Below are 26,885 nucleotides of genomic sequence, written 5' to 3'. Positions count from 1 at the left end.
TACATCTGTACGAATGCGCATCGATAACAAAGGTAGCAATGGGCATGTCATTTTATATTTTCAGAATTTAGCGCATGCAGATGTTGATCACTGTAATCCATAGAGCCAGCAGGTGAGTGCATATTGTGTTTTTTTTTATACATTTTATAAACTGCCAAAAATTTATTGAGTTAATTTACAATTTTAGGTTTACAGTCATATTTTTTTATTTTATTTCATTCTAATTGGAGAAATTTAATGTTTATATTTTTGTTCTATTTTTACAATATTATTTTATTTTCAATAATTATTTTATCTTGGTTATCATTATTTGATTTGGTGAAATGTGTAAATCAAATAAACGAAATTACGAAATTAGGATTTTAAATTACAGTATGTGCCAAATACACTGCGAGTAAACTGCCATACAGACGACAGCCCAAATGGTAGACATGCACACACTGACGCACAGACTGTCACGTGAATTGCAATGGTGGAGAAGATCTAGTAGAGGCTAGTTGAAGGTTTTTCTCGCCTGTCCGTGGTCGCTTGTCGCTGAAGTCCGAGTAGAACTCCGCGAGTGCGTCGTCACAAGTTCCCCGTGGGTTGATCGGGAATCGGAGTCTGGAACACCGGTGTGTGAGTGCACTAGAAAGAAAATCCCGCTGGAATCGAGAACAAGGTTCGTTGGATCTAACAATTGCTCTGCTAGGCGGACAGGCTGTAGTAAGTGGTTGAACTCCATCCCTCTGGATTGCTGCGAGAGCAGGGGGTCGCAGGTCCTTAAAAGTCCTTTGAGGAGCTCTGAACCTTGGAGTCTTTAGTGCAAATGGGGATTCCTACAGTTGTGAACGATTCTGAGTGTAAATCAACTCCAAAAAGCTAGTGATTGAGGCATTTTTTGCACTGAAATTTTGCGTATCCAGAGATAACAAAACGCAGTGTCAGATGAAAAATCAATAATCACGGGGTCAACTTTCAGTTAACTATCTCCAATGTTTTTGCCTTTCATGGTCATTCCTTCGAGAGTACAATCTAGGATAGTTTGAATAGTGGTAAAAACTCTGGAATTCAGCAATTTTAAAGCAGGAAAAATATGTCATGTGACTTATCAGTCAAAACAGCTGACCATTTTTCACTCACTCGCGTATAGGCTGTCTCCCTCGTTCTACTGTAATCAAACGACAAGACGGTGCTTATTACTGTGGTTGCATAAGTTTGGGGAGACGATGTGATTCAAAACATTGCACGGGACCAAGGCTCGGCGTGATGATTGTTGTTATCCTTTATTGATTTCCAATAGAAAAACAATCATGCTAATGGTCATGAGCAGTACTGTTCACCAGTTGACTGGTATTGGCGACATTCCGCTAGAATGTAACAGAATTTTGATACTAAAACAAACCGGATGAAATTTTAATCCGAACCGGAGCGTGGCGAGCGTTTATAAGGATGTGCGTTGTTTTCTTGTATATGGTTGAAAAGCTATGTAGTTTGTGCCATTTTGAATGTTACTGTGTATGTGGATTCTAGTAATCTTATAAGAATGAATTGTGGTTGGTTTGTATACCTTTGATTCTTATGTGAAGCAGTTAGAACGCCAAAGAACTGATTTCAAATCAGGTATAAAGATTAAATCACTAACTCGGCACCTACATTTCAAAAGGGCGTAACTGCATTTGGAAGTAATACCTTATTTCAAAGCTGTAGGTCGTACTGCCTCCCTTACACTCAAACCACCGTGGTTGTCGGAAAGAGGAGAGTTTTTCCCATCTGGTACTTGTTGTGAAAAACATGGAAATCATAACACATGATCCACAGCTTTAAAAGAAGGTGATGATTCCAAAAGCAGTTACGCCCTTTTGAAATGTTGGTGTCGAACTTTTTGTATGGATTATGTGTTAGCTCGTAGATCAAAAAAAAAACTCTATGCCAAACTCACTAATTTTGATAACATATAACCTATTTATTTAGTGTTTCTTAAAAAGCTCTCTAAAATTTAATTAGAAAATAATGTGTCATACGGCTACGGTATTATATGTGAAAATAGTCGGAAATTCTCTCAGTGCAATTAATTCTCAATAGTTAGAAAATGAACATTACGATATTAATACTTTATTATATCAAAGCCTATAATTTATGTAATTTTGCTCATCTTATGAGGATATTATTTATATTGTTTCCTTGTCCTAGGTTTTCAGATTTTTAAATGAATTTTCTAATGTTGTAAAAGGATTATTATTATTATTACTATTTATTAACGACACTTTACCATTATTGTGGAATTCGTCTCATCTTGTAAAAGGAGTATTTCTAAATTCTTTCGGACAAAATAAAATAATAGTGTTCTGTTGAACTCTTTTTAAAAAGACACATAACCCTTTTATTACAAAAACTTGACAGATAGGTAAAAGTGTGAAATTAAAATTATTCTTGCTATGCGCAATACCTCAAGATTGAATGGAATGAATGTTAGTTCGACAAACGTTACTGGAAAACGTGGAATCCACTGCATCTCCTCAGTTGCCTGTGAAAGAAATATTTGATATTCGTGTAGGATTTTTTGTGAATCTAGAGTAGGGTAAAGCGAATCGCTAATGTCATAAAAAAATCGTACCGCGTAAATGGTTAACTAAACACTATTACGATTTATTCTGTCGCAAGAATTCCTTGCCCATCAACATTGCCTTCTTGGACAAACAAAACTTGACGAAAGTACCACTCTTCTTCAACTTTTCTTGCAGGTAACTGTCGCACGATCCTCTGACGCAGTTCCACCGTAGAACCCAACTGATCGAAAATGTCCGAGTACTGGCTAATATCCGCCCCGGGCGACAAGACCTGTCAGCAAACCTGGGAAACGATGAACAACCTAACGCGCCACCAGAACAATCTCTGCGAGAACTTCAAGTTCCACATTCCGGATTTGAAGGTAGGTTACCCAACTGTACGGAGGTTGTCCTTGGCATTCTACTCCAAAACATCTTGTCTTCCCCCCGCTTCCAGGTCGGTACACTGGATCAGCTCGTCGGTTTGTCCGATGACCTGGGCAAGCTGGATGCCTATGTTGAGCAGTCGACACGCAAGATTGCCGCATACCTGGGGGACGTTCTCGAGGATCAGCGGGATAAGCTGTACGAAAATCTGCAGGCAAACAACAGTAAGTATGGACATTGCCATTTCTTTAGAAAATTGAGAAACTATATATAAAGAGTTTTTGAAATTTGAAACGGTTCTTTGGAGGATTTTCAACCATCATCGCATCGAAGCCGATTATAATCTGAGACTGTCGATCGCACCAAACTTTCATAACTGCTGCATTTTTCATTGAGTTATTTTGACTTGTTGGTTTTGATTTGTGTTTTGTAGTTTATTAGGTTCTCGCTTAATTTGCCTTACTATAACTTAGACACAGGACTTATAATCAGGGTATTTTCAATAAAACCGCTCTCAAGCATGGTATCAAGGATTCAATAAGCATTTTGGAAAAATGGTAATAATGATTAGGAAAAGTTGTTATAGTTATTTTGGAAATCATGATAGTCGATTTGCTTGTTGTGCGATTAGAAGTACTTGAGAGATGCAAATTTGATGAATGAAGTGTGCATTTACCCAAATATATTATATAATTATATTATAATTAATATAGTATATTTGATTTACCACTTGTCCTGGTTTTGCTCTCTTAAAAACGCTAGAAGTTGTTGCGATTATGTTTTGAATCTCTGATATTTTTACAGCATTTTTAATATTTCAGAAATTGCAAAATCTTCCGAAATTCTTGATTTTTATATTTAACTTCTGAAGCGTCAGACTCTAGTTTAATTTAAAAACACTTCACTAATACTTTACTTTTGCAAAAGAAAATAAAAAAGTCGAGCACTTGACACTGAAGAAGTCTGTAAGTCACAGACGAAATAGGCCTATCTGTCCGAAGATAAGCACAGTAGTAGAATTAAAATGAATTTGCTCGTCCTTTCTAGTTTTTCTTTAAAAGAGTTATTCATTTTTTATTTTCTTTTGCAAAAGTAAAGTATTAGTGAAGTGTTTTTAAATTAAACTAGAGTCTGAAGTAACAAGTTCTACTAAAAGCTCTAAAGTAATAGTAAAGTACTGAAGCGTGTTCATATCGCTTGAATCTTAGGATCTGTTGTGAAAAATATCTGTTGAAATATTGAAGCTTAAATATCTCTGATTATGAGCATCGTGCTTCTTATGTTTTCGTACTTTTGTTTTTCAATTAGCTAGAAGAATTTGAAACTTTTTATCAGACTAAACATAGTTGAATTTTCAATTGATTGATGTAAATATCAAAGGAAGCTCTCAAACATGACGGTACCTTTCAGATTACGGATACACTTGACTGGAATTTCGCACGGTTGTTTCAGCATCACGCATAGTTAGCTTTTGTAAGAAGTTGTAAAAGCTGTTTGTGTGTGTGTGTGTGATCCAACTAACCCCCACTGTCCGGCAGTGGTATTAGGCACCCTACACACCAGTCAAACGGTTTGACCAACATTGACTCCGCCCCCAGGTTGGTGGTTGAGTTGGTGCTGTGTTTGACCGTGTGTGATGCTGTTTGACGAACCGATTTGGCAGTTCGTCAAACCGATTTGACGGTTGACGGTTTGGTCGACAAAAATCAAACCAGTTTGATTTTACTCAAACCAACGGTGGGCGGAGCCTATGTTTGACGAACCGATCGTACCGTGTGTAGTGTTGTTGCACAAACATAGTGTGATTTTAAATGGGAGATGATGTTGGTGCAACCAAAGTGACATGTTGGTGCAACACGATTTGGCAGTTCGTCGTACGGTTGCAGAAACATTTGCTGGTTCGACCAACCTGGGGGCGGTGGCAATGTTGGTCAAACGGTTTGAGTAGTGTGTAGGGTGCCTTATGGAAGAAAGTTTTCTGCAATATCATTTTGATGCTTTTGCAAAAAGCTTTAGTCCGGGAGTTAGAAGGTGATAGCTCTATTGCAGATTCAGAGACCCATTTCAGAATGGCTGGAGAGACACGTCCATTCAGAAGTCACTTTCACTTACAATAAGCCCCGCATGTGTACATTACCGTTATCATTTGGATAATGATAATGCAAACACACTTCCTGATTCAAAGAGAATCTTTGAAACTGGCGCGTATTTAGTTCATTTTGTTGTAGTTAAAATAATCGGAACATTCTCACCGGAATCCATCCAATCCAAGGTAGCGCTGCCATCACCAAGGCAACGTCTTTATTGTGCAGTCAGGCTTCCTCTTCGTCTCGCCACCGTTGCGCTTGCAGTCAGTCATCATTTGAACACACGTCACTTTAGCCCCCACGAAATTATGAATGTTGAGCCACACGGGATGATTCTCTAATCCCTCGCGAACCACTGATGGCATGGTGGTAGTTTAATAGCCACATACGTAAAAAAAACACGGAACAAAACTGCAATCATAGGGACTTTACAATGAAAAACTACTGGAAGGCGTAGCGCCATTGACCGTTCTACGTGAAAACGCGAAATAGACGGCACATTCCTATGAGGTGAAACGAATTTCAGCACCGTTTCCGAACCCGAACTAATTTAGCAGCGGCGTTCAAACACACACAATCTTTGAAACCCCCCGCTATCGCACGAGTCATTTGGAAATGATGAATCTTTTCGAAATCAATAAATCCACTATTGAAATTCTCACAGAACAAGCACTCTTTCACACGCGGAAGCTATCCGGATGGCGTAGCACCGGCCAAACCGTCGGCAGAATCACAAAAAAAAAAATTGGCGAACGCGAAAGAAACGCGACGAGCAAAACAAAACACGTCTGCACGCGGCTACGCCTACTGCGCTTCCCCAAGAAGTTGTAAAAGCTGTTTAACCCTAAAAGGGATACCTTCATGGCCTCAGTTTCGTCACCTCGCTCAGTGTGTTTCATCAAAGACGAGCTCTGAAAGGCGCCTGGGGTCCAATGGACCCCAGGTATCCCTTTTAGGGTTAAGATGCTTCTCGACACGTGGTCGGAACTTTCATATTCCTAGTTGTTCATTTTAGAAGCTTAACCCATATCCGCCCAACATCCTGTTTATAGGAAGCGAATATCTTGAGAATTAAACAATATATCACCTTCGAATTCACTGCCTTTGAATATATAAGATTCGTTATGTGTCCGACAATTTTTTTGCTTTTTTCTACACCGTGTATTTGTTAGTGGGTGGCGCAATCGCTGCTGCAAAGATTATGCATTGCCGTGGTTTATGAGTTCAATTATAATAGCGAAATAAATTAGTTTCCCTGATATCTTGACCATGGTTTAAAAAAATCTCCTGGGATTCCTATCCGATTTTATTTGTTTTCTGGAATTCCTTCAAGTATTCTACTCAGGATTCGTGATATATCGTTTAAAGGATTCCTTCACTTCAGGAATACTTACTGGGCTTCCTTTAAGCATTTCCCGGAGATTCTACAGGAATTCTTCCATTGATTTTTCATGGGATTCCTTCAGGAATTTCTCCCAAGATTTCTCCGCAATTGTCTATTGGAATCAGAGATTCCACCTGAGAATTCTTCAAGATTTTTTCAGGCATTTTTTTTCGAAAATTTTCACGGGATTCGTTCCGCGATTTCTCCCATGTATTTCTTATGATATTCTATCCGGGATTCCTGCAGGTCCTTCCTGGGTTTAAAAGGTTTATTCCGAGATTTATGCAGGGATATATTCCAGCATTCTATCAAGGATTCCTTAATTGATTCCTCGCGGAATTCCTTACAAATTGCTCCCAGGATTGGTTCCGGGTTCTTTCACTGACTATTTCTTAGATATTATCTTGCTTCAAAGATTTCTTTAGGAATTCCTCACAGATTTTCTTAATTGAAACCTCCCGGTTTGTGCCGGTTACTGCCGAGATTCTTTCATGGATTCCTGCCGGGATTTTTACCAGGTTTTCTTCACTGATTGCTACTGTGATTCCTACAGGATTATGATTCCTCCACGAATTCCTTTAGGAAGTCCCCTTTATTCCGAGATTGCGTCAAAAATTTCTCCAAGATTATTCCCAAGTTTTCTCGCAGGATTTCATTTGGCGTTTGTTTCGAGCTTTCTTCAGGAATTCTTTTAGGACTTTTTTCGGGATTTCTTCAGGAATTCCTCTCAGGAACCCTTCATTGATTCCTACCGGGATTTCTTCATCAACCTACGCTCAGCGATCTATTTTGAAATCAAATGCCTTGAAGTGTTCTATTTTGCGATCGATTACTTTTGCGACTATCATGGTGAAATGAGGCATGTTGAAAGACTACTGCATTCAGAAAAGTTGTTGAAAATGTCCTCTCCGTCCAGTAGGTAGCGTTAGTGACCAATGGTTAGTTGAAACCATTTTTAGATTAACTGCGAAATTTTAAGCAGGACATCAAGAGCAAACCGATGATGAATCGGTTGATTCTAGGTTTACCAGCTAGGTGGCGCTAGTGTGTATTACACATTTTTAAATCCTGTATTTCAACAATGAGACGACTTAGAAGAATAAAATATTTGATTCTAGATACATCCACTAGCAGGCGCTAATGAGTCTTGAAAATTGTCAACTTCTACATTCCGGGAATCAGACTAGGGTAATTGTTCCCTTCGTAGTGGTAGTCCCTAATGTTGCTGTAATGGCAATTTAGCACTTTTTCGACTGTAATGTTACCAAAGGGTATTTTTAATAGATGTATTATTGTGCTTAAATTATGAGATTGCACCATTTGTTTGCTTAAGATTTGCCCAAAAAGCTATTTTAAAAAAATATTTTCCTTAATATGTTTGCTGCTGTGTTCATAATATTGCGGTATCCCATATGATTTCAATGGGATACCGCAACAATAGGAACAAATACCGCAACATTAGGAACAAATACTGCAACATTAGGAACACAATGTTCTTTCAGACAAAAATGAATAAAACGCTCATACAACCTCAAAGTGGCAATATTTCGTTAATTTCCCGTAGATAAAGGATAGATTTTTTATTTTCAATTCAATCTATGTAAAAAAATTGCTTGGGGCGATACAATTGTGATTTAAACATGAACTCAGTGCTTAACTCCTCCATGATCGGATCAATTACTTGAAAAAAATTGTGTTTGGCAAAGTATATCAGAAAATAAAGAACTATCCGATGATGATCTATAGGATTCTAGGTTTATACGCTATTGAGGCGCTGGTGATTCTTAGAAAATCTAAGCTTCTGATCACGAGGATCAGACTACATAGTATAATTTCGTCTGGGCAAAGTTGATTTGGACGAAAAGAACATCTGAGTTTGTGAGCGAAACGTCATGATTGTTGTGTAAATGAGCCCGTAGTTAATGGTTTTGATCAGGAGTTGATATTGGCTGCCACTCTCCCACCTGCTTTGCACATAACTCTTGAAACGCATTGTACAAAGCCGCCGAAAAAGCGAGTCCTGAAAATATACAGTTGTGGTCCATGATGGCTGTTGTGAGACATCAGCAACGAACGTATGGCTTCACAGGAAAAATAGGTCACAATTTAATGGACACTTTGATTGTTTCTGAAGGAGGTCCTAAGCTACACGATCTTTTAAATGTAAGCGTTTAATTAACTATGATGGCATTAAAACTCTACAAAGACATCTACAGAGCGTGTTTCATAGATAAATTGGCCCAGCCAACCACATATCGTAAATCATTGTGTGGAAAAAATCGTATATTTTCATATATTGAATCAGAATAGTATACATGTATATTTGTTGACAATGATTGTGTAAAACTAGGCGTAAAATCGCATTTCATGCCCAAATTAAATTTCAATTGCGATTTTGTTTCATATAGTCGTCTCCGATCATAAAATTTGCGAGATACTATCGGTAGGATCGCACAGAATCGCATAGAATCGTGAAAAAACATACATTCTTAGTGTCAAGCTGCAAGTTTGCTAGCATCGTATATATGATTTCTTTGAATCGTGGAAATCGACGCTTCACATCGTATATGAATCTGCTAAATCGAGCTTGCTACCTAAAGGTATGATGAAAATCGATGAAATCGTATACAACTACATATAACAATGTTGTATATTGATCGTTTGCGTCACAATTGCGTCGTATACAAAGTGAATGAAATCGTAGAAATCGTATATTCATTTTTACAGTCGCATATGATGGTTACTGCACTTTTAATAGTCGAATCTTAATCTCGGAAATCGTAAATAGTTTTGTTTACATATTTGTATGATGGAGAAAAAGAAAAAATGGTATTCATTACAAATTTGTATTTTTGTTGTTGTTGACACATTCCAACCATGGTAGCAATAACTTCAACCAAATATATAGGTTTTTATACTAGCAGATGACTTACAATAAGTGATGTATAGATTCCAACAACGATGTGAATTCCGGGCCTCTTGCACCACACCACTTTTGGTGCCACTCAATGCACAACAACAAGGCTCCCACCACAAGGCTCGCACCGTATCATGCTAATTTTTATTCGTTTCATGCCATTCACTTTGAACTCTCTACTTCCTACTTGGCAATATAGCCAATACAGATAACGCGCAGTTCTCAATCAAAGGACCTAAGTTCGATTCCCACTGACCATCAATTGTTTTTTTTTTTTAATTTAAAAATCTTGAGTCGTATACCCTCAATCGTAATAAGATCATGCATAATCGTATATCTAGACGAATAAAATCGGCGAAATCGTAGAAATTTTTCGAGAAATCGTAAATTATGTTGGATGGAATCGCAGTAATCGTATATATGTTTCGATATGGCCTCCACTTTTGTATGTCTATGCCTGTTTCGTGCATTGACTACGATTTCTTTGGTGCTATATATGTGTGAATATTTCAGTTGCAATTTCGATATAGCAACCAAATTGCTGGCTGGGGGATCCAGACTATACCACGTTGAAGGTTTAAAACAATATGGAAGACCCCCAATTTGCCGAATTTCTCAAAGTTTCATATTTTGTAGTTCCAGTTACTGGTCTGAGATGATACATACTGGAAAATCTCGTGGTGTGTTCTGAGAGCAAGCTACTGAGAGCGTTCCCAGCAATTTTTCAGAAATATAGGAGAGATATCGTAAACTCCAGACATCTAAATCATATTTCAACCAGCTGTCGAATGCTGTGATTCACTACAACAGCGGGCATTTGAATTGGTTTTGGTTATTTGTACTTAATATTACCTAACTGTTTAATTGCTATAAATACTGTTAAAACCTATGGATTTAGATTATAAATTCATTTCACGATAATTTTTGATTTCGTAGAAAAATTTTTGTCAAATTTTCAGTAAGAATACTCGAATACCATACGATTCGAATGTTGAATTCCAAATTTATGAGGGACAGGTCGATGGCAACGATCGTGATACAAACACGATTGAAATAGTTCAAAGAGAATTTCATTGAAAATTGTCCCTAAAATTTCAAATCGCTTAAACCATCAATTCCCTCGATGAAACATTTCCAAAATTTCAGAGATGATAGCTGGATACTATATCTTTCGAATGGTGGGTTCCGCTTAGATGTGTATTTTATTTTGTTAATCACGGTTTTAGACACCTATACTTTCACTTTTTTATGAAATCATGTTTATTTTACCAGAACTTGGCTTTTGATAACTAATTTATGCAATTTCCTAACTAATAAATCTTTAACGTGTGAGACATCTTGGGCATTAACGGATTAATGTTTAGAGGAGGGCTATGTTGGTATTTCACCAAAAAAAACCTAACAAGCAAAGTTGAATTGAATCCAAAATTTATGTAACCAAATGAAATTAACTTAGCTTTGTTAAATATTTACACAGTGCAGTGGTTCGTCAGCAGGTTAAAACTTGCCACCGTGCTCGAGTTTTATAGCGAATGCAGGACATCCAAGTGATTTGTGTACTTCCAATATTGGCAATAACAATATCTACTAGTCTTAGTTTGAAACTTTTAGTGCCACTTACTTTTCATTTTTTGTTTTCTTATAGATTTGATTTGATTTCCATTGTTTACTTTTGATTTATTTGAAAATGCATGATGAAAGCTAATCAAATAATTTCCTAATTTTGCTTATAGCATGCATTCCCAATACTTTGCACTTCCTCCTAACCACATTCCCTAAGAACTCCTTTAACATTTTCCATCTTGCGTCAATAACACACACTCCTCCGTCAACAATTTTTTACATCAACCTAAAACATTTGATTACCATCAATCATATCAATATGAACTAATGAAACAAAATAAAACAAAATGAATACAAGGTCCAGGACCTCCCGACGAGTCTCCTCTGAATGATCCCGGAGAAGATTGTTCCAACACTTCGTCGAGCTCGCATCTGCAGCAACAGCTTCACCAACGTCGATCTTGTACTGACCTCTGCAGTCATGGCACAAACTCGAGCTGCAGTTATTGCTCCCAGCAAACCAATTCGTCGGCCTCCGGCTCAGAGCGCGATATGGATTCATCGTCTTGTGTGTGCATCGCATCGGGTTCGATGCCTGATTCTCCCGTTATCGTTGAAGTCACCGGCAGCATAGATTGTCACCAACAACAGCAGCAGCAACAGCCTCAGTCCGCGACAGCAAATGTTCCTTTATTTTTCGGTGCCAGGAAACGCAGTCACAGTAGCAATTGTAATGTGCTTTCGTCCGATCCGGAACCGGTGGACCACGATCGTGACCATGATCACGAGAGTAGCTTCGAATGGTGGTTTCATAGGCGCAAAAGCTCGCACAAATCCAGGTACTGGCTCAGACAGCGATCTGCGACTTACGCACCTATATTTGTCGTTGCGTTTCCAAGTTGTGTACATCTCGTTGTGAAGTGTTTTCTGGGCTTACCTTGTGTACAGTTACTGCGTTATCCGGGGGAGTAAAAAACGATGTAAATTATCAATTTATTTTCTATCAGGCTATTCGAATGAACGATTTCCCGGAAAATTGTTTTTCATGATAAGGTTGCTCGCAATCTCTAATTTATATAATGATTTTTTGTTTGGGAAAATGCATCTCCGGAAAATTGTAATCTTTCTCGACTTTTGCTATGTACAGTTTGTTCCAATTTTACCCAGCAATTTACACATACCTCCATCAGGTTAATCATCTCAAACCGTATATATACCCATAAGCTTGGGTTTTCTAAATTGATGTGCTTTGTACAAAAATCCACAACTAAACATACTTTCCGCCTAAAATTTGGCTCACCTTGGGTTGTAATGTGTTTGACTTATTATACAAAGCATTTGTTTTATCATACTGTGTTTCGCAAATATCATCGAACATATACTCAATGTAATTGGATTTGATAGAAGTTTTCATTATTCATAGTACAGTCAACTTTCCACATCTTAACATTTTAGATATAAAATTCGGAAGCAATCCATTCTTGGAAAATTGAAAACCTTTTTCTAACGTTCTAAATGTTTTTAACTGGAGATTTGGCTGTATTTTGAAACTGTTTAAAAAATTGAACACTACTTGTTTCATATAGTAGTTTTTGTGGCATTTCTATATAGATTTCATCAATTTTTCTCACACTTTTTGTTTCCGTTAAATACAAAATGGAAATATGTGTTTGTATAAATAAGAAATCAATTGGAAACATCAACTTCATCTTTCATGTAGGAATAATTCATCACGCTGATGTGGGTCCCTTGTGTGATTTGATGTGTTATATCTGTATCGTTCACGTATTGCGAGTGTATCTTCCAATCATGTCGACCGAGATGAATCTTTTTGCAAACCGTTCAAAACTCGCCTATCTCGTTGTGTATCACTAGGAGCCGTTCATCCAGTCACATTTGCGGCGGTACGACTGGTGGAGGTTTGCCATTCCGGTCTTCACCGGTGAGCAGTTGTTGTGGCAGCCAAGGACGATCCAGTCCCGAAGCAATGGAACAAGAGATTTATGGTGGCAATTTTAGTAACTCGGCAATCGCTACTACTAACATTACCACATCCACTAGCGCATCAGTTAGGAATGGTGCGGTGCCTTCCCTATACGGCCCGATCAGTCCAGGTCAGACACCTGGTTCACATTCTTTGTTTCTTTCTCTGTTACACATGTATTCCATATATCTGACTATTCTTTTTTCTAGATCTCTTTCTCTCTACTGCAACACACTTCTCTGCACTCACCGTTTCAATTTGGATACCACTTTGAGTTATGCCATTTCTGTACCACCCACCAGTTAAAGATCTTTATGCACATTTAAGCTTTCTGGCATTTCTACACTGCATTCAATATAACGTCTCTAAAATCTACTTACAGTTATATCCCCTTATTCCTTGCTCCGCCCCCTTGTAGATCCCCTCACAAATTGTAGCTCTGATCCAATAGGTCTGTCCTTTGAGTTGCACGCAAATCCTCGTTCCTGTTCTTATCGATTGCGTTGATCAGCTTTGGTTATGTTTTAGTTTTCTTTCGTTGGAAGCAGTTGAAAGTTGGCAGCAAATGATCAGTTTATATTTTCTAGCAGAAGTGAGTCAAAGCTGAGACTTTTTACCAAACATATAGTCCCTTCGCTTTACAAAAATGTGTGCCGAAAATGTTTCCTCATATAAAGTCGTCTTTTTTGTAGTTGAGAAACTCATACACAAGTTCGAATCTTGACGTTAATTCTGACTTCTTCCGGTTTTCCTACCTTTTGCCAGATGACCTGACAACCTACATCACCCGTTTCCAGTGGGATCTGGCCAAGTACCCAACGAAGCAATCGCTCCGCAACATTGCCGACATCATCTCGAAACAGGTTGGCCAGATCGACGCGGATCTCAAGACCAAATCCGCTGCCTACAACAACCTGAAAGGAAATCTGCAAAATCTGGAAAAGAAGCAGACGTAAGCTGTTGATCGATCTTCTAAGACACCAAATGAACACAATTTTCCATTGCAGAGGAAGCTTGCTGACGCGTAATCTGGCGGATCTGGTCAAACGGGAGCACTTCATCCTGGATTCAGAATACTTGACCACATTGCTGGTGATCGTGCCCAAGTAATACCCCCTTTCGAATCATCCACTTCCTACACCATTTAACAAACCTTAACTTCCCACCAGGCAAATGGTCAATGACTGGAACGCCAACTACGAGAAGATCACCGACATGATCGTGCCCCGTTCGTCGCAGATGATCACCCAGGACAATGACTACGCACTGTGCACCGTGACGCTGTTCAAGAAGGTGGTGGACGAGTTCAAGCTGCACGCCCGCGAGCGCAAGTTTGTCGTCCGTGAGTTCACCTACAACGAGGAGGAATTGGCCGCCGGCAAGAACGAAATCACCAAACTGGTGACGGACAAGAAGAAGCAGTTTGTAAGTGGTTGCTGATGTTTGGGTTCGTTCTTCAATGCTAGTGATGAATTCTTCTCGAACAGGGCCCCCTCGTCAGATGGCTGAAGGTCAACTTTAGTGAATGCTTCTGTGCATGGATCCACGTGAAAGCTCTTCGTGTGTTCGTAGAATCCGTTCTAAGGTACTGGGTTGTTTTTCTAATGTTGAAGCAGGTGAATTACATCACATTTCTACGTTTTTCCCTTTTAGATACGGTTTGCCAGTCAATTTCCAGGCCATCCTCATTCATCCCAACAAGAAGAACACTAAGCGTCTGAGGGACGTCCTTATGCAGCTGTACGGACATCTGGATGGATCGGCGGCGTCATCCGGAGGAAATGCAGACGTAAGTTTGATTTTCGTAGTTCATAGACGCAGTTTCTTTCGTCAGTACTTCTTTACGAGAAAGAATGGCTATACAGTAGAGTCTCTTACTTGACGAGTTTCTATTAAGTGCACTCCTACCAGACAGTGGTGAGCGTTATAGGAGACTAAGAGCTTATGGGAATTCGGCTATTTAGAGGTAGCCAATTATCTCTGGTGTGTTAAGAGATAGCGTAATATTTTCTTTGGCAAAGTTTTAGTGCTAGAAAAGACCAACCACCGAACTTCTAGTCCATATGATTAGTTGGTAACTTGGCCGCTAGAGGCGCCATAAACAGTTTGAAGCTACAATAACGGTTGTCAAACATCTGTTACGATATGTGGCAGCTCAAGACTCTAATAATTTGGAACGATAATGTCTTCTGAAAAGTAATCTGGTAGGTCAATATTTACAGATGATGAGCTGAGCAATGATTCCACTAGGCGGGCTACACTTCAAAACCTCATGTCTCAAGAATTCTGATAACTTAGAAAGATGGTGTCTTCGGCACAGTTGATCAATATGACATTGACTCACATGAAATGGGACGTTTGTTTAGAAGTTCTGTCACTCGGCGGCGCTAGTGAACAGGCAAATTTTAAAAATCACATAGTTCAAAATCCTGATGTTTTGGAGAGACGGTATGCTTCTTTGATGAGACACTTGGTTCAAAATTCTGCGCCTAGGCAGCGCAAGTAATCATGCAAATTTTATTAATTTTATGCGTTAGTATCCTGCTGCCTTAGGACTCGAAAGGAATTTTCGGTGGAGCTTGTAAGAGCATTCCATTAGAAACTACTGGACGAATCAAAGAAGTATGTTCGAGATAACCAAGAAAAATTGTACAAAATTACCTAGAATAATTCCAGAAACATTCTCCTTCTTAAAAAGTAATTCTGAAGGTATTATTCCTAGGAAACAACCCAATAAGATAACGTAAAGGAATTCTAAAAAAAAAAATCTTGGGGAATCCCCACAAAATACTGCCTATCAAACACTCCTAACATTATGGTATCATCAACACTCACAGAAAAGTGTGAAGAATTAGCATTAAGTTAAAATTCACAAATACAAAGAAATTAAAAAAAAAAAAAAAAAAAAAAACTCACAGAAAAAAAAAATCCTAATAAAAGTAACCACAGCACAATAATAATAGTCAAATAGTAGATCAGCAAGAATCGATCGATCGCCTGTGTTCAAGCGTATCTATACCCAGCAGTTGACATCGGTGCTCATAAGGCGGAAGGTTATTGGAGTCGTTCCAAGGCATTTAATGATAACACTAGTTTACAAAATAAAACGAAAGTCGTGAACTTCTGTCAACGACCAAAATTTTTGGAGCACAATTTAGTGCTGATTTCGAAACCGACCTTCAAAAATTTTTAAGTAGAACAGTTTTTGAGTTTTAGCTCAATATCGAGTTTTTCAACTTTTAAAAATATGTAATTTACTAAAATTCAAATATATTGCGTTTTGTTCAACCAATTTTAAATCTTTTTCCATAAATCGAAAGCTGAATACAATACCATTCGATCATCTGAATAGAGATGTTGCGTCAGATTGATGAAATTCAAGATATTGGCGTGTTTTAGGGACAATATCCTTAAATTTTAGCAAAATTCTCAAAAATTTTTGAAGGAATGTATTTTTTTCAATAAGAAAAAACCAATTTAAAAATTCTTTCTCGACGATTATTTGACATATCATATGTAGGCGAGTTGCAGTAAAAATTTCAGCTCAATCGGAGCATTGATTACGGAGAATGAGATGTTTGAAGTGAGGGACTTTGCTTAAAAATAGAACAAAAATCGATTTCAAATCATCAACCTTCTATGGAAAGTCGAAAAAATTTCCGCTCTACTGTAATTTTTTTCCTTCGTGTTTTCGAACTCAGGGCATGATTCTACACCAAAAATGATCATCAGCTTACTGAGTTCAAAAATGCTGTAAACTAGTGTAAAGTGGAGTCCAAAAAGATCCCGAGATCCCGAGTTACTACTTCTACTACTACTGCTTACCTATTCGTCAACAAATGGGTAAGAGCAGGATCCAACAACTTCAACAATGTTCTACCTACTTTATTGAACAGGACTATTGTTGACCGTATTATCAAACAATTGATTTTTGCTTACGATGAAAACTAGTGGAGTTGCATTTGTGTACGCTGAGTGTGACGAAGTTTCTTCTGCACCATTCACGAAAGTCATTAATAAGTTCCTGCAGCTGCAAACAATCCAGAAGACATCGTACTACTACCAAAGTCTTGACGTCGTCTGCGAAGAATGTGCGACACCGTTTGTAAGCACGAATCTCACATCATTTAGGAAAATAGAGAAGAGAAGAGGACCCAAGTTACTGTCTTGATGGATATCCGAGCTTTTATTAATGTAGCCGGAGCTAGCTGATCCTTTTCTTACACAGAGTTTGCGATTTTTCAAGTATGATTTGTACCACTGTACTAGGCTCGAAGAACCCTAAGTTTTTCCAGCTTTTCTAGTAGTATTAAGTTATTCACATGATCAAAAGCAGCCTTTAGGTTTGGTTTAGATGGTGTCCACTTGAGATCCTGATTCAATATAACGTAGACAAAGAGAGATGAATGGAGCAAAGCTCGTCGAGATCGATCTTTTTGGGTTACCCTGGGCTGGGTTAAACACCCAGAGGTGGACCGTGCGACCCCTTAGTGGTCTATACCAGTATCAAAACCCCAGAATGAATCCCAAGAATAGTCCATAGAAGAGCACTGGAGTAATCCCTGAATGAAACTCTAGAGGAATCATTGAGAGAATTCTAGAGGAATGGATGTAAGAATCTCGGAACGGAAGACATTCCTGATAAAATCTCAGATTATGATGATGAACCTGGGCTTGTTAGTGGAATACCTGTAAGTAAAAAGAAAATCGTGTTAAGTACTGTTCCTTTTAACTCCACTAAGAATTTGCATCCTTTGACAGATACGTATTTCGACCTCAACTGTAAGGTCGTCTTCAGTGCCTTGTACTTGACTCAAATCTCGGGACCAATCTAAGAAAGAATCCCTGAAAAAATCTCGGGAAAATCCTTGGAGGAAATCCGGGATGAATCAAGGATGAGGTCTCTGAAAGAATACTGGAGAAATCCCAGGAGGAACATCCAAATAAATCTCGGGATGAATACCTGAAAAAGTGCCGGAAGGAATTCCGGAAGAAATCACTACTAAAGGAACTCCTTGAGCAATCCTTAAGACATAACAAAGAATCTCGGGAGAAATTACCTAACGGAATACCGGGAAGAATCAAGGAAAGCATCCTGACAGGATTCAATGAAGGAATCCTGGGAAGAATTACTGAAGGAATTCCGGGAGGAATCAAAACACGTGAGACATCCCTGAAAGAATCCCTAGAAAAATCTTTGAGTTACTCCTTAGAGTATCTAAAAAATCCTTTTAAATACCCTGGAAGAATCCCAAAAGAATCCCTGGAAAGATCTCTGATAGAATCACTAAAGAAATCCCTGCTGGAATGATTGAGGGAATCTCTGGAGGAAACCCAAGAGATACTAGTGTAGAAATCCCTGGAGAAGTCCAAAACGAAGCACCGAGAAAACCCCAGGAATAATCATGAATAAATCGTTGATTCTGGGGTCTCCAGTTAGCGTAGTGGTTAAGGCTATGGATCGCCAATCCGGAGACGGCGGGTTCGATTCCCGTTCCGGTCGGGAAAATTTTCTCGACTCCCTGGGGCATAGTGTATCATTGTGCTTGCCTCACAAGGTACAAAATTCATGCAATGGCAGGCAAAGAAAGCCCTCCAATTAATAACTGTGGAAGTGCTCAAAAACACTAAGTTGGAGAGAGGCAGGCCAAGTTCCAGTGAGGACGTAGAGCCATACAGAAGAAGAAGAAGAAGAAGAAATCGATGATTCTGTCTCGTGAATAATCCGTAAAAAAACCCGGGAAAAATCTCTAAAGGAATTTCGGTAGGAAATCCTGATGAAATACCGGAAAATGTCCATGAAGGAATCCCGGGAAGAATCAATGAACGAACCCCGAGAGAATTCTAATTCCTAACGAATTTCCAGAAAAAAAATCCTGGAGGGTTTCTTGACAGAATTCTTGAGACATCTCTAAATAAAATTCGGGAAGCATCAATGAATCTTGGAAAGAATGCCAAGAAGAATCCGTGGGTAAACCAAATCTAGGAAGGAATGTCTGAAAAACACTTGGAAAAATCCCCAAAGAAATCGCTTGGAAATCTGGAAGGAATTCCTGAAATAATTTCGGAAGAAATCCCAAGAAAAATCAATAAAAGAATGTCGAAAGGAATCCTGGGAGATAAGTCTCAAGAAATCCCGGAATTAATTCTTGAAAGATCCCCAGAATTTTTCTTGGCTGGGATCCCTAAAAGAAACACGGGAAAATCGATGAAGTAACCCCTGAAAATGAGTAATCTCTGACAAAAATCTCAAAGGAAATCCCTTTGCATATCTTGAAGGGACCCTGAAAGAATCCTGTGAGGAATCAATGAGAATTCTTGATAAAATTCTAGAAAGTATCCCTAAAAAAATTTCAGGAAAAATATCTAAACAAAACTCAGGAAACATGAATGAAGGAATCCTGGAAAGAATGCAAAGAGGCATCCAGATTTTCCCCGAATGCTGAGGGAATCTCGGGAAAAATGCCATAAGAAAACCATAAAAAAATCTCGGGAGAAACAAATGAAGAAATCCCTGGAGAAATCTCTGAAGGAATCCAGGAAAGAATCATTAATAGAATCTCTAGATTTTTTGAAAAAAAAAAATCGTGGAGGATTGTCCAAATGAATCCCTTTATCCCATTAGAAATAATTCCTGAAAGAATGTAGGAAGAAGTCTCAGAAGAAATCCCAAAAGGAAACCTGAGAAAATCAATGAAGAAATCCCGGGAGGGTCAATGAACAAGTCATGTTAGGTATTCCAGAAAGAATGCCGGAAAATATCCCCGAAGGAATCCCGAGAAAAATCTCTGGAATACCTAATCCATGAATAAATTCCGGGAGGAATTAATGAAAGAATCGCAGAGAGAAAAGCTAATGGAATTCCATGAAAAATCCTGGATTTATTCTTGACAAAATCCTGGAAAAAAAACCGTTGAAGGATAAACTAAAAGGAATCCAACGAGAAATAATTCATGGATTTACCAAAAAATGCCGGAAACATTCCCTAAAAATATCACGGCGAAAACAATTTTTAAATAAATCCTGAGGGAAATCCCTGATGTAATCCTGTGAGAAATTAATGGAGGAAACCCGAGTGGAATCCCTAGGTGAAGTCCGTTAGGGATCCCAGAAGAAATCCCCAAAAGATTCCTGAAGAAATCCTTGAAGGAATGTCGGGAGGAATCGTTCGGGAATTCCAGGAGAAAGCCGTAGTAGAATACTTGAAGGTATGGGCGGAACAAGATTTCGGATTGGAAAAAGACGAACATAGTTTTTACAACTTTGAAAACGCGTGTTTATTGATGAGACTTTCTTCTTATAATGATCATGAAAAAGGAACGGGAAATAGTCGTTCGACATTTAGGTTGGCAGCCGTGTCTACACACTGAGTGGTATCTATATCTATATATATCTATAGGGTAAACAGGTATAATATGCCCCCTAAGGTGGCCCACACTTATATGAATAACAAAAATTTCGAAAAATGCCAAGTCTTACCTCCTAAATCAGTTGTTTTGGACTCCCAGAAGTTACGTTCAAAATTTGAGCAAAATTGGTTGAGCCTAAGGGGGCGTTAAAAACGCTTGAAGTTTGTATGGGAAAACTTGGCCAAATGTATGCAGAAATTTTAGGTTTTCGAATTTTACCGCTAGGTGGCGCTGTGCGTTCAATAATCAAACCCTTTGGTATTTTTGTAGGTAACTATATGCCAAACAACTTTGTCGAAGACCGCAAAGTGATCCAACGTCTGTGAAAAAAGTTATACCCTAGGTAAAGTGAGGATAAACTTTATTGATGTTTTCCCAATACATGTAAAGGAATAATATCAATAATGAAATCTCAATACATTGCCTCACTTTGCCTAGGGTATAACTTTTTTCACAGCATCAGATCACTTCGCGGTTCTCGACAAAGTTCTTTGACATATAGTCACCTACTATAATACCAAAGGGTTTGATTATTGAACGCTTACAGCGCCACCTAGCGGCAAAATTCGAAAACTTAAAATTTTAAAAGTTTTCCCATACTAACTTCAAGCGTTTTGAGCGCCCCCTTAGGCTCAACCGATTTTGATCAAATTTTGAACGTAACTTCTGGGAGTCCAACACAACTGATTTAGGAGGTAAGACTTGGAGTTTTTCGAATTTTTTGTTTTTCATATAAGTGTGGGCCACCCTAATGCCCCCCTAAGCAGAAATGGCAATATATCTGAAACTGGCGCCTTATTCCATCTATTGTTCACTGCAATTCATTGTTACTAAAGTTAGTGAAGTGTTGCATGCGAACTTTGCCTTTGGAGAGGTGGCTATGAAAGCTTTGAAACGTTTTTCGAAAACGTTCCAAAATTTGCCTTTTCAAAACAAACGGGGCAATATGCCCCATCAAAAGAAGAACGTCCAGCCCCGTGATAAAACTGTCCCAGGTGATAATTCCACCACATGCTTATCCTAGGAGGGTCTTTCAAGAAGTGTTTAACTGCATAAAAGTTGCAAAGTAACACAAACGAACAGAACTAGCTTCGTTTACAATGAAGTCCGCTTACAAGAGCCTCGATCTCAGACTTTTTGATATTTTTAATGCATTTCTCTACCAATCCACTAACGGACCAGCTTGATGGCAATTATTCTTTAATATTTGAGATTTCTAATCGATCACGCATGCGAAAGGCGCTTGAATCGCTAGAAAATGAAAGGGGGCGTTTTGCCCCGGTGGGGCGCATTATACCCTTTTACCCTATATCCCTTTCGTGACGGACCATAAAAGAATGATTATCTCAAATTTTCTCTTATAAACTTAACGTCCTCTAGAATAAAACTTTCTTTAGTTCGGCTACTTTATCCACCTATGCACTTTTTGGGGTCAAATTAGGACCAGCACAATTGTGCTGATCCGTCCTCAAGCCGGTCGATGTTCACTAAGGAATTGCTAAAAATTGCCTACTTTTAGGCGTTTTATGGTACAGAAGATTTATTGTAATTTTTAAATCACTGCAAAGTGTTAGTTTGTAGCAATTTAGAAGTATAATTTCAAATCTAGGAACACGAGATCAGCTTGACAGGGTATTCAAATCATAGAAGTGAATAAGAAGAAGATAATAAGAACAGCAAATCCCTGTTCCAATCTAATTCATGATTTCGATAATATGGAGTAATATTATTCACCCAAGCATTCAAAGTTCTTTAAAAAAACTCGTACAAGCTGATATCGTGTTCCTTGAAATGAAATCATACGTCTAAATTTTTACAAACTATCACTTTGTTGTGATTTTATAATTAAAATCAATCTTCTATACCATAAAACGCCTAAGAATAGGCAATTTCCGATGGAACTTGGACCGCCTTGGGGACGGAACAGCACAATTCAGGCCAAACATGTCTAAAGGTCCAATCTGCAGAAGAGAGGCTCTCTTTGGTTTCCCTCTCTTTCGTTAATATCTCAGCTGTTTATTTGAATTATGATTGTCTCCTTGCATAGAACGATGGTCAAAACAATCGTATTTTGATTTGTACTGCAAAAGTAATTGAAAAGTGTATCATTACATTGTAATAATTGAAAGAGAAAGTGAACAAAGAGAGCCTCTCATATGCAGATAGGACCTATTGAAATGTTTGGCCTGAATTGTGCTGGTCCCACATTGACCACCCAGAAATCTTGTGCTTTTCAACAAAGCACCACTTTTTCTTCGCCGTTTTGCAGAACTACTCTTTTTCTATCGATTTTTACTTCTGCATACCTGGATTAAACAAATATTTATAAAAATATGACAGATAAAACTTTTTCAACTTCTAGGGTGATTGTTTACTTTTTGTTTAACTTATTGTGGCGTTTTTCATAAACAATTCCAACCAAAGCTGAGGCTCAGAAATACAAGTTAGAGTAATAACTCGATCATAAAAAATATTTACATCACATATTTTGAGGAAAAAACAATTGAAAAAAATGTGTAAAACCAATGCCGAAAAACAGCACAATTGTGCTGGTTCGTCACGAAAGGGATATATAAAAATGCAGTGGCATACGTGAGACCGCGCATAACTTGCGAACGGAAGGTCCGATTTTGATCATCTTAGTTTTGTTCTGTTAGTTTTCATCCAAGGAAGGTTTATGAGGCTAAAAACATGAAAAAAATGAGAGTTTTTGTAAATCGATCTTCCATACATTTTGTGACCGGGGACTTGGTCTTGGATAGAAAGTTGAAACGTCAAAAAACGCAGTAGGCAAGACAAAGTTTGCCGGGTACAGCTAGTATATAAATAAAAATGGAATGGTGTTTGTATGCCACGAATAGGCTCGGGAACGGGTCAACAGATCGACATGATTCTTTCACTATTGCATTCCGCCAGGGCTCTGACGTGTTCGTACGAAAAAAATAATTAGGGTAGGTAATCAAAATTTGAACCAAATTGCGGCTTTCTGAAGCAGTGCAAATTTTAGGTGATTTTTTCTCCCACATGGAAATAATTTACTTCGGCAAAATCGTATGTACATGAAAGCGACGGGTATAAGCTTTCTGTTAAATGGCAAATAGTTTGTATTTGCACCGAATTTCATTAAAATATTCGACTTTTCATCAACAATGATTTTAATCTTAATTTGAACCAATTTTAATCTTAATTTGAACTACTGGCGGCAGCAGCTCGAGCAACTCAAAAAACAGCCAATTCCATGCTAAACAATTAAAAATCACATGAATCTGCTAATTCTCATACCTATTTTTCATTAGGCAGTGGAATCTCAACTCAGAATGTTCGAAATTCTTTAGGAATTTGAGAACTAAATTTGGATTTTTTCATCCCCCAAGGGTAAACAAAGCAACCACTAGCGCAATCTGCAGGCCAACACAGGAAGCTCGCCCCCGTTTACTAGTTCAAATTTAGATTACAAATCAAGACCAACAATTGAAAAGGCCGCATCAACATTTTGTAAACAAACAAGTTTCTGGCGACTTGAGGCCTTTTGAACTCCACCCACACACCTCACCACCACTATAACAGAAAGCGCAAACATCAAGCTTTCTGTTAATGGTGGTGAGATGCGTGGGTGGATCCCAGAAGGCCCTAAGTCGACAGAAACGTGTTTGTTTATGCAATGTTGTTGCGGCCTTTTCAATTGTTGGTCTTGAAATGGTTCAACTTAAGATAACATTCTCCAAGTAAGAATCACTTAAATTTGATAATTTTATGACAAAAAATGCGAAATATTATTCGGTTGGTCGATTCTACGATAAATAAGCTTTTATTTGACGTATTTACTTATTGCGTGTGATGTAATGCATGAGCTGTATGGGTGCACCAAAAATGTGCTTTCTTTGGGGGGAAATAGGTGAAATCACAATGATTTTTCATTTGCTTATTTTCGATGGCAAAAACGCTTTTTTCAATGCTTTTAAAGTTTATGTTATCAGAATATATTGCGGAATTCAGTTTAACATCTTTTTCGGGACAATATTTGCTCAAAAAGTACGGCATTTCAATGAATTTCAAAACAGTTCAAATTAAGATTACATTTTGACTAGTTCAAATTTTGATTTCTTAAGCGCAGTTTCGGGTTCAAAAGGAATTGCTCAAGAAACTTCTTGAGCGATTCCTGGCAGAAACTTTCTATGGTGACTGCCATTTGAATTGTCATTTCTTCGCAACTGCGTACTGCGATGGAAGAAAAACCGGTTTCTTGAGCAATTCAGGCAAGGAATTTCCCATGCATCAAGATAGGCTGAGAAATTCCTTCTGATCTGCAAACAGCGCTTTACCCTAGGAAAAGTGACCGGGAAGCAAAGATTTTTAAGCAAATTAGTTCGACCGCGAGTCATAGTGTGTCGCTGCTATCGGTAAAATGCGTTCGCCGGTTCAGCGTAAGAGTGGGTCATATTCCTAATATATTATATTTGCGGGAAGGCAAGAAAAACGGGAAAATCAGAAATTCCATTTTGAGGGGCATTTCTTTATGGAACCGGATGTCAAAAACATAGTAGGCAGGCAGTACGACGTTTGCCGAGACTGCTGGTTTAAGCTATAAAAATTCATACACTGAATGCAAATTGCACTCTCAATAGCAATAGAAGAGATCCCAGATTGCCGAAATATTAGCAACATTTGTTATATTTTCTTTCACCTCAGAGCAACCCGCTCGGATGATGTCTTACTAATAGTTACTACCGGACTGGGTTTGCAGAAAGCCCTGAAATTGTATCTTTCAGGGAGACTGAGATATTATCAAATCAAATCAGTACAAATATACCTACAATATAACTGACAGCACCATCTTTTGAGAAAATTTCTAACTAGAAATCATTTGATTTGAAGAATAATGTCCATATGCACAACTCCGCAGAAGACACCTAGGTATTTCAAATTCTAAGGGTCTGTGTCAATTGGTGAATTAAAATTAATTTTTACTTAAACTTGACAGTTCTCCTAAGGAAATAATTATCGAACTGTCAAGTTTAAGTGAAAATTAGTTTTAATTCGCCAATTGACACAGACCCTAAGCCATTTGAAAATCGACTCACACACCGCGGTCATATAGGATTACATAAATTGTCACCAACTACCTATTTATTCCATGTTTCTTTTCATTTCAGAACGTCGACATTCCCGGCCTTGGTTTCGGACAATCGGAATACTATCCGTACGTTTACTACAAGCTGAATATTGACATGGTCGAGAACAAAGTCTAAGGTGGTGCATCCATAGCGTACACATCCCGGTCCAATCCAGCCCCCCAGCAAGAAGCCTAGGAAGCATGTGTGAGAAACATCCAGCATAGGAAGGACAAGTCCGCCGCCGTCGTCATCATTTACCATCCGCGTCCGTTCATCAATCTTCTACTTCAGCTTTGCGCATCCAACGTTCCCCTTCGTCAACGACTAACGACGTTCAGCTGAAAATTGTGTTCGAGAAACCCTGGTGGTGTCCCGGAGTATTCCCACAAACGGAACGTAGAAATGGCGTTACAACAATCCGCTAATCAAAATTCCCAACTATTGACTACTTTCTGTCACTATGTTTAACTGTTGATTATTTTACCTAATTTTGATTGTAAGTTAAGTAGTTTGTAATTATAATTTCGTTTAAGACAAGTACCGATAACTATTGTTTTTTTTTTCGTGTGAGAAGAAAGCGAGAAACGAGCGAGGAAAGTGTTTTACAAATTATCAATTTTACCGTTGCAGATAGTATATTCTGATTCTGAATGTCGTTATAAGATGCACAATTTTGTGAGGAAAATGAGAAGATTAAAATACAAAAGTATAAAACACACACAAATGATGGATTTTGTTATATGTTCCTTGTTGGTCGGCTTGCGCGAACGAACATCTCACATTATAAACCCGGCGATGCATGTCACCTCATAGTCCTCACAGATTGGGAGCCACCATCTGAAACCAACATTATTCAGCGGAAGTGACTTACGTCCAATCAAACAAGTATTAACGCTCATGCATCGTCACCCATGCAAAGTGAAAGCCGAAAGAACACTGGTTAAGCAATCTTTCCGTTGTATATACGATTCGGATTTCCATCTTTTTTTTTTGGTTCAGAGAAATATGCTGATGTTATTTATTGGTCTGTTGTTGGCAAAGGAAAGGATATAGAAAACATAGTGAAAAGCATAAAGCGAAATAATCCTAAAACAATGTTGAACAATAAATTACCGATACGCAAAAGTCTAAAAAGTGTCGCATGGTGTGTATATTTAATTCAAAGTATATATTATCCAATGGATTGAGGAAATGTAACTCCGCTGCATTCATTGCAGTATATTTGCAAGGTATTTGTGTAAATAAAAGTTGAAGCCATTCCACAAACGGATATTTCGAAGTGTCATTAATTTTATGTTTGTTGTCGATGGATTGTTATACATAATATGCACTAGGAAAGGATTGTGGAAGTTTTAAAGCTGATTGTTTTCCGTATGTCGATTTATTTCAGGATATTTGGAATAAATAATTTCTGGTCCGTGTGAAATCAAAATTTTCTAATCAAATAAGTTTGGCCAAACAGAGAAATCTTAGAAATTTTAACTGCATTTTGGCGTTGATAACTGGTGGCAT

The 26,885-nt window shown here is 38.2% G+C and overlaps 1 protein-coding gene across 3 annotated transcripts; it reads left to right on the top strand.

Moving 5' to 3' along the window:
- Window positions 1–429: 429 nt before the first annotated feature.
- Window positions 430–26,643, top strand: LOC109409682 (V-type proton ATPase subunit C). Of its 3 annotated transcripts, XM_062854594.1 has the most exons (11): window positions 430–661; window positions 2,724–2,911; window positions 2,986–3,139; window positions 11,225–11,705; window positions 12,742–12,980; window positions 13,616–13,802; window positions 13,858–13,956; window positions 14,020–14,275; window positions 14,338–14,435; window positions 14,504–14,639; window positions 25,413–26,643. In XM_062854594.1, the coding sequence occupies exons 2-11, from the start codon at window positions 2,780–2,782 to the stop codon at window positions 25,506–25,508; spliced, it is 1,878 nt and encodes a 625-aa protein (XP_062710578.1). In that variant the 5' UTR covers window positions 430–661; window positions 2,724–2,779; the 3' UTR covers window positions 25,509–26,643. The 3 variants fall into 3 exon arrangements, with proteins under 3 accessions (XP_062710578.1, XP_029725971.1, XP_029725972.1); XM_029870111.2 differs by lacking the exons at window positions 11,225–11,705; window positions 12,742–12,980 and having other exon boundaries at window positions 432–661; XM_029870112.2 differs by lacking the exons at window positions 11,225–11,705; window positions 12,742–12,980 and having other exon boundaries at window positions 436–705.
- Window positions 26,644–26,885: the final 242 nt, after the last annotated feature.

This window comes from Aedes albopictus, chromosome 2 (genome assembly GCF_035046485.1).
Source record: "Aedes albopictus strain Foshan chromosome 2, AalbF5, whole genome shotgun sequence".
NCBI lineage: Eukaryota > Metazoa > Arthropoda > Insecta > Diptera > Culicidae > Aedes > Aedes albopictus.
The sequence above is the reverse complement of the archived record's forward strand: the minus strand, read 5'-3'. Positions and strand labels throughout refer to the sequence as shown.

What these genes read in the sequence shown, in the direction of transcription:
- LOC109409682 (XM_062854594.1), top strand. Translation starts at nt 2,780, where the DNA reads ATGTCCGAGTACTGGCTAATATCCGCCCCGGGCGACAAGACCTGTCAG. An exon ending in ATACGGCCCGATCAGTCCAG is followed by an intron (nt 12,981 to 13,615) that starts GTCAGACACCTG and finishes ACCTTTTGCCAG; the next exon opens with ATGACCTGACAACCTACATC. An exon ending in TTGCTGGTGATCGTGCCCAA is followed by an intron (nt 13,957 to 14,019) that starts GTAATACCCCCT and finishes ACTTCCCACCAG; the next exon opens with GCAAATGGTCAATGACTGGA.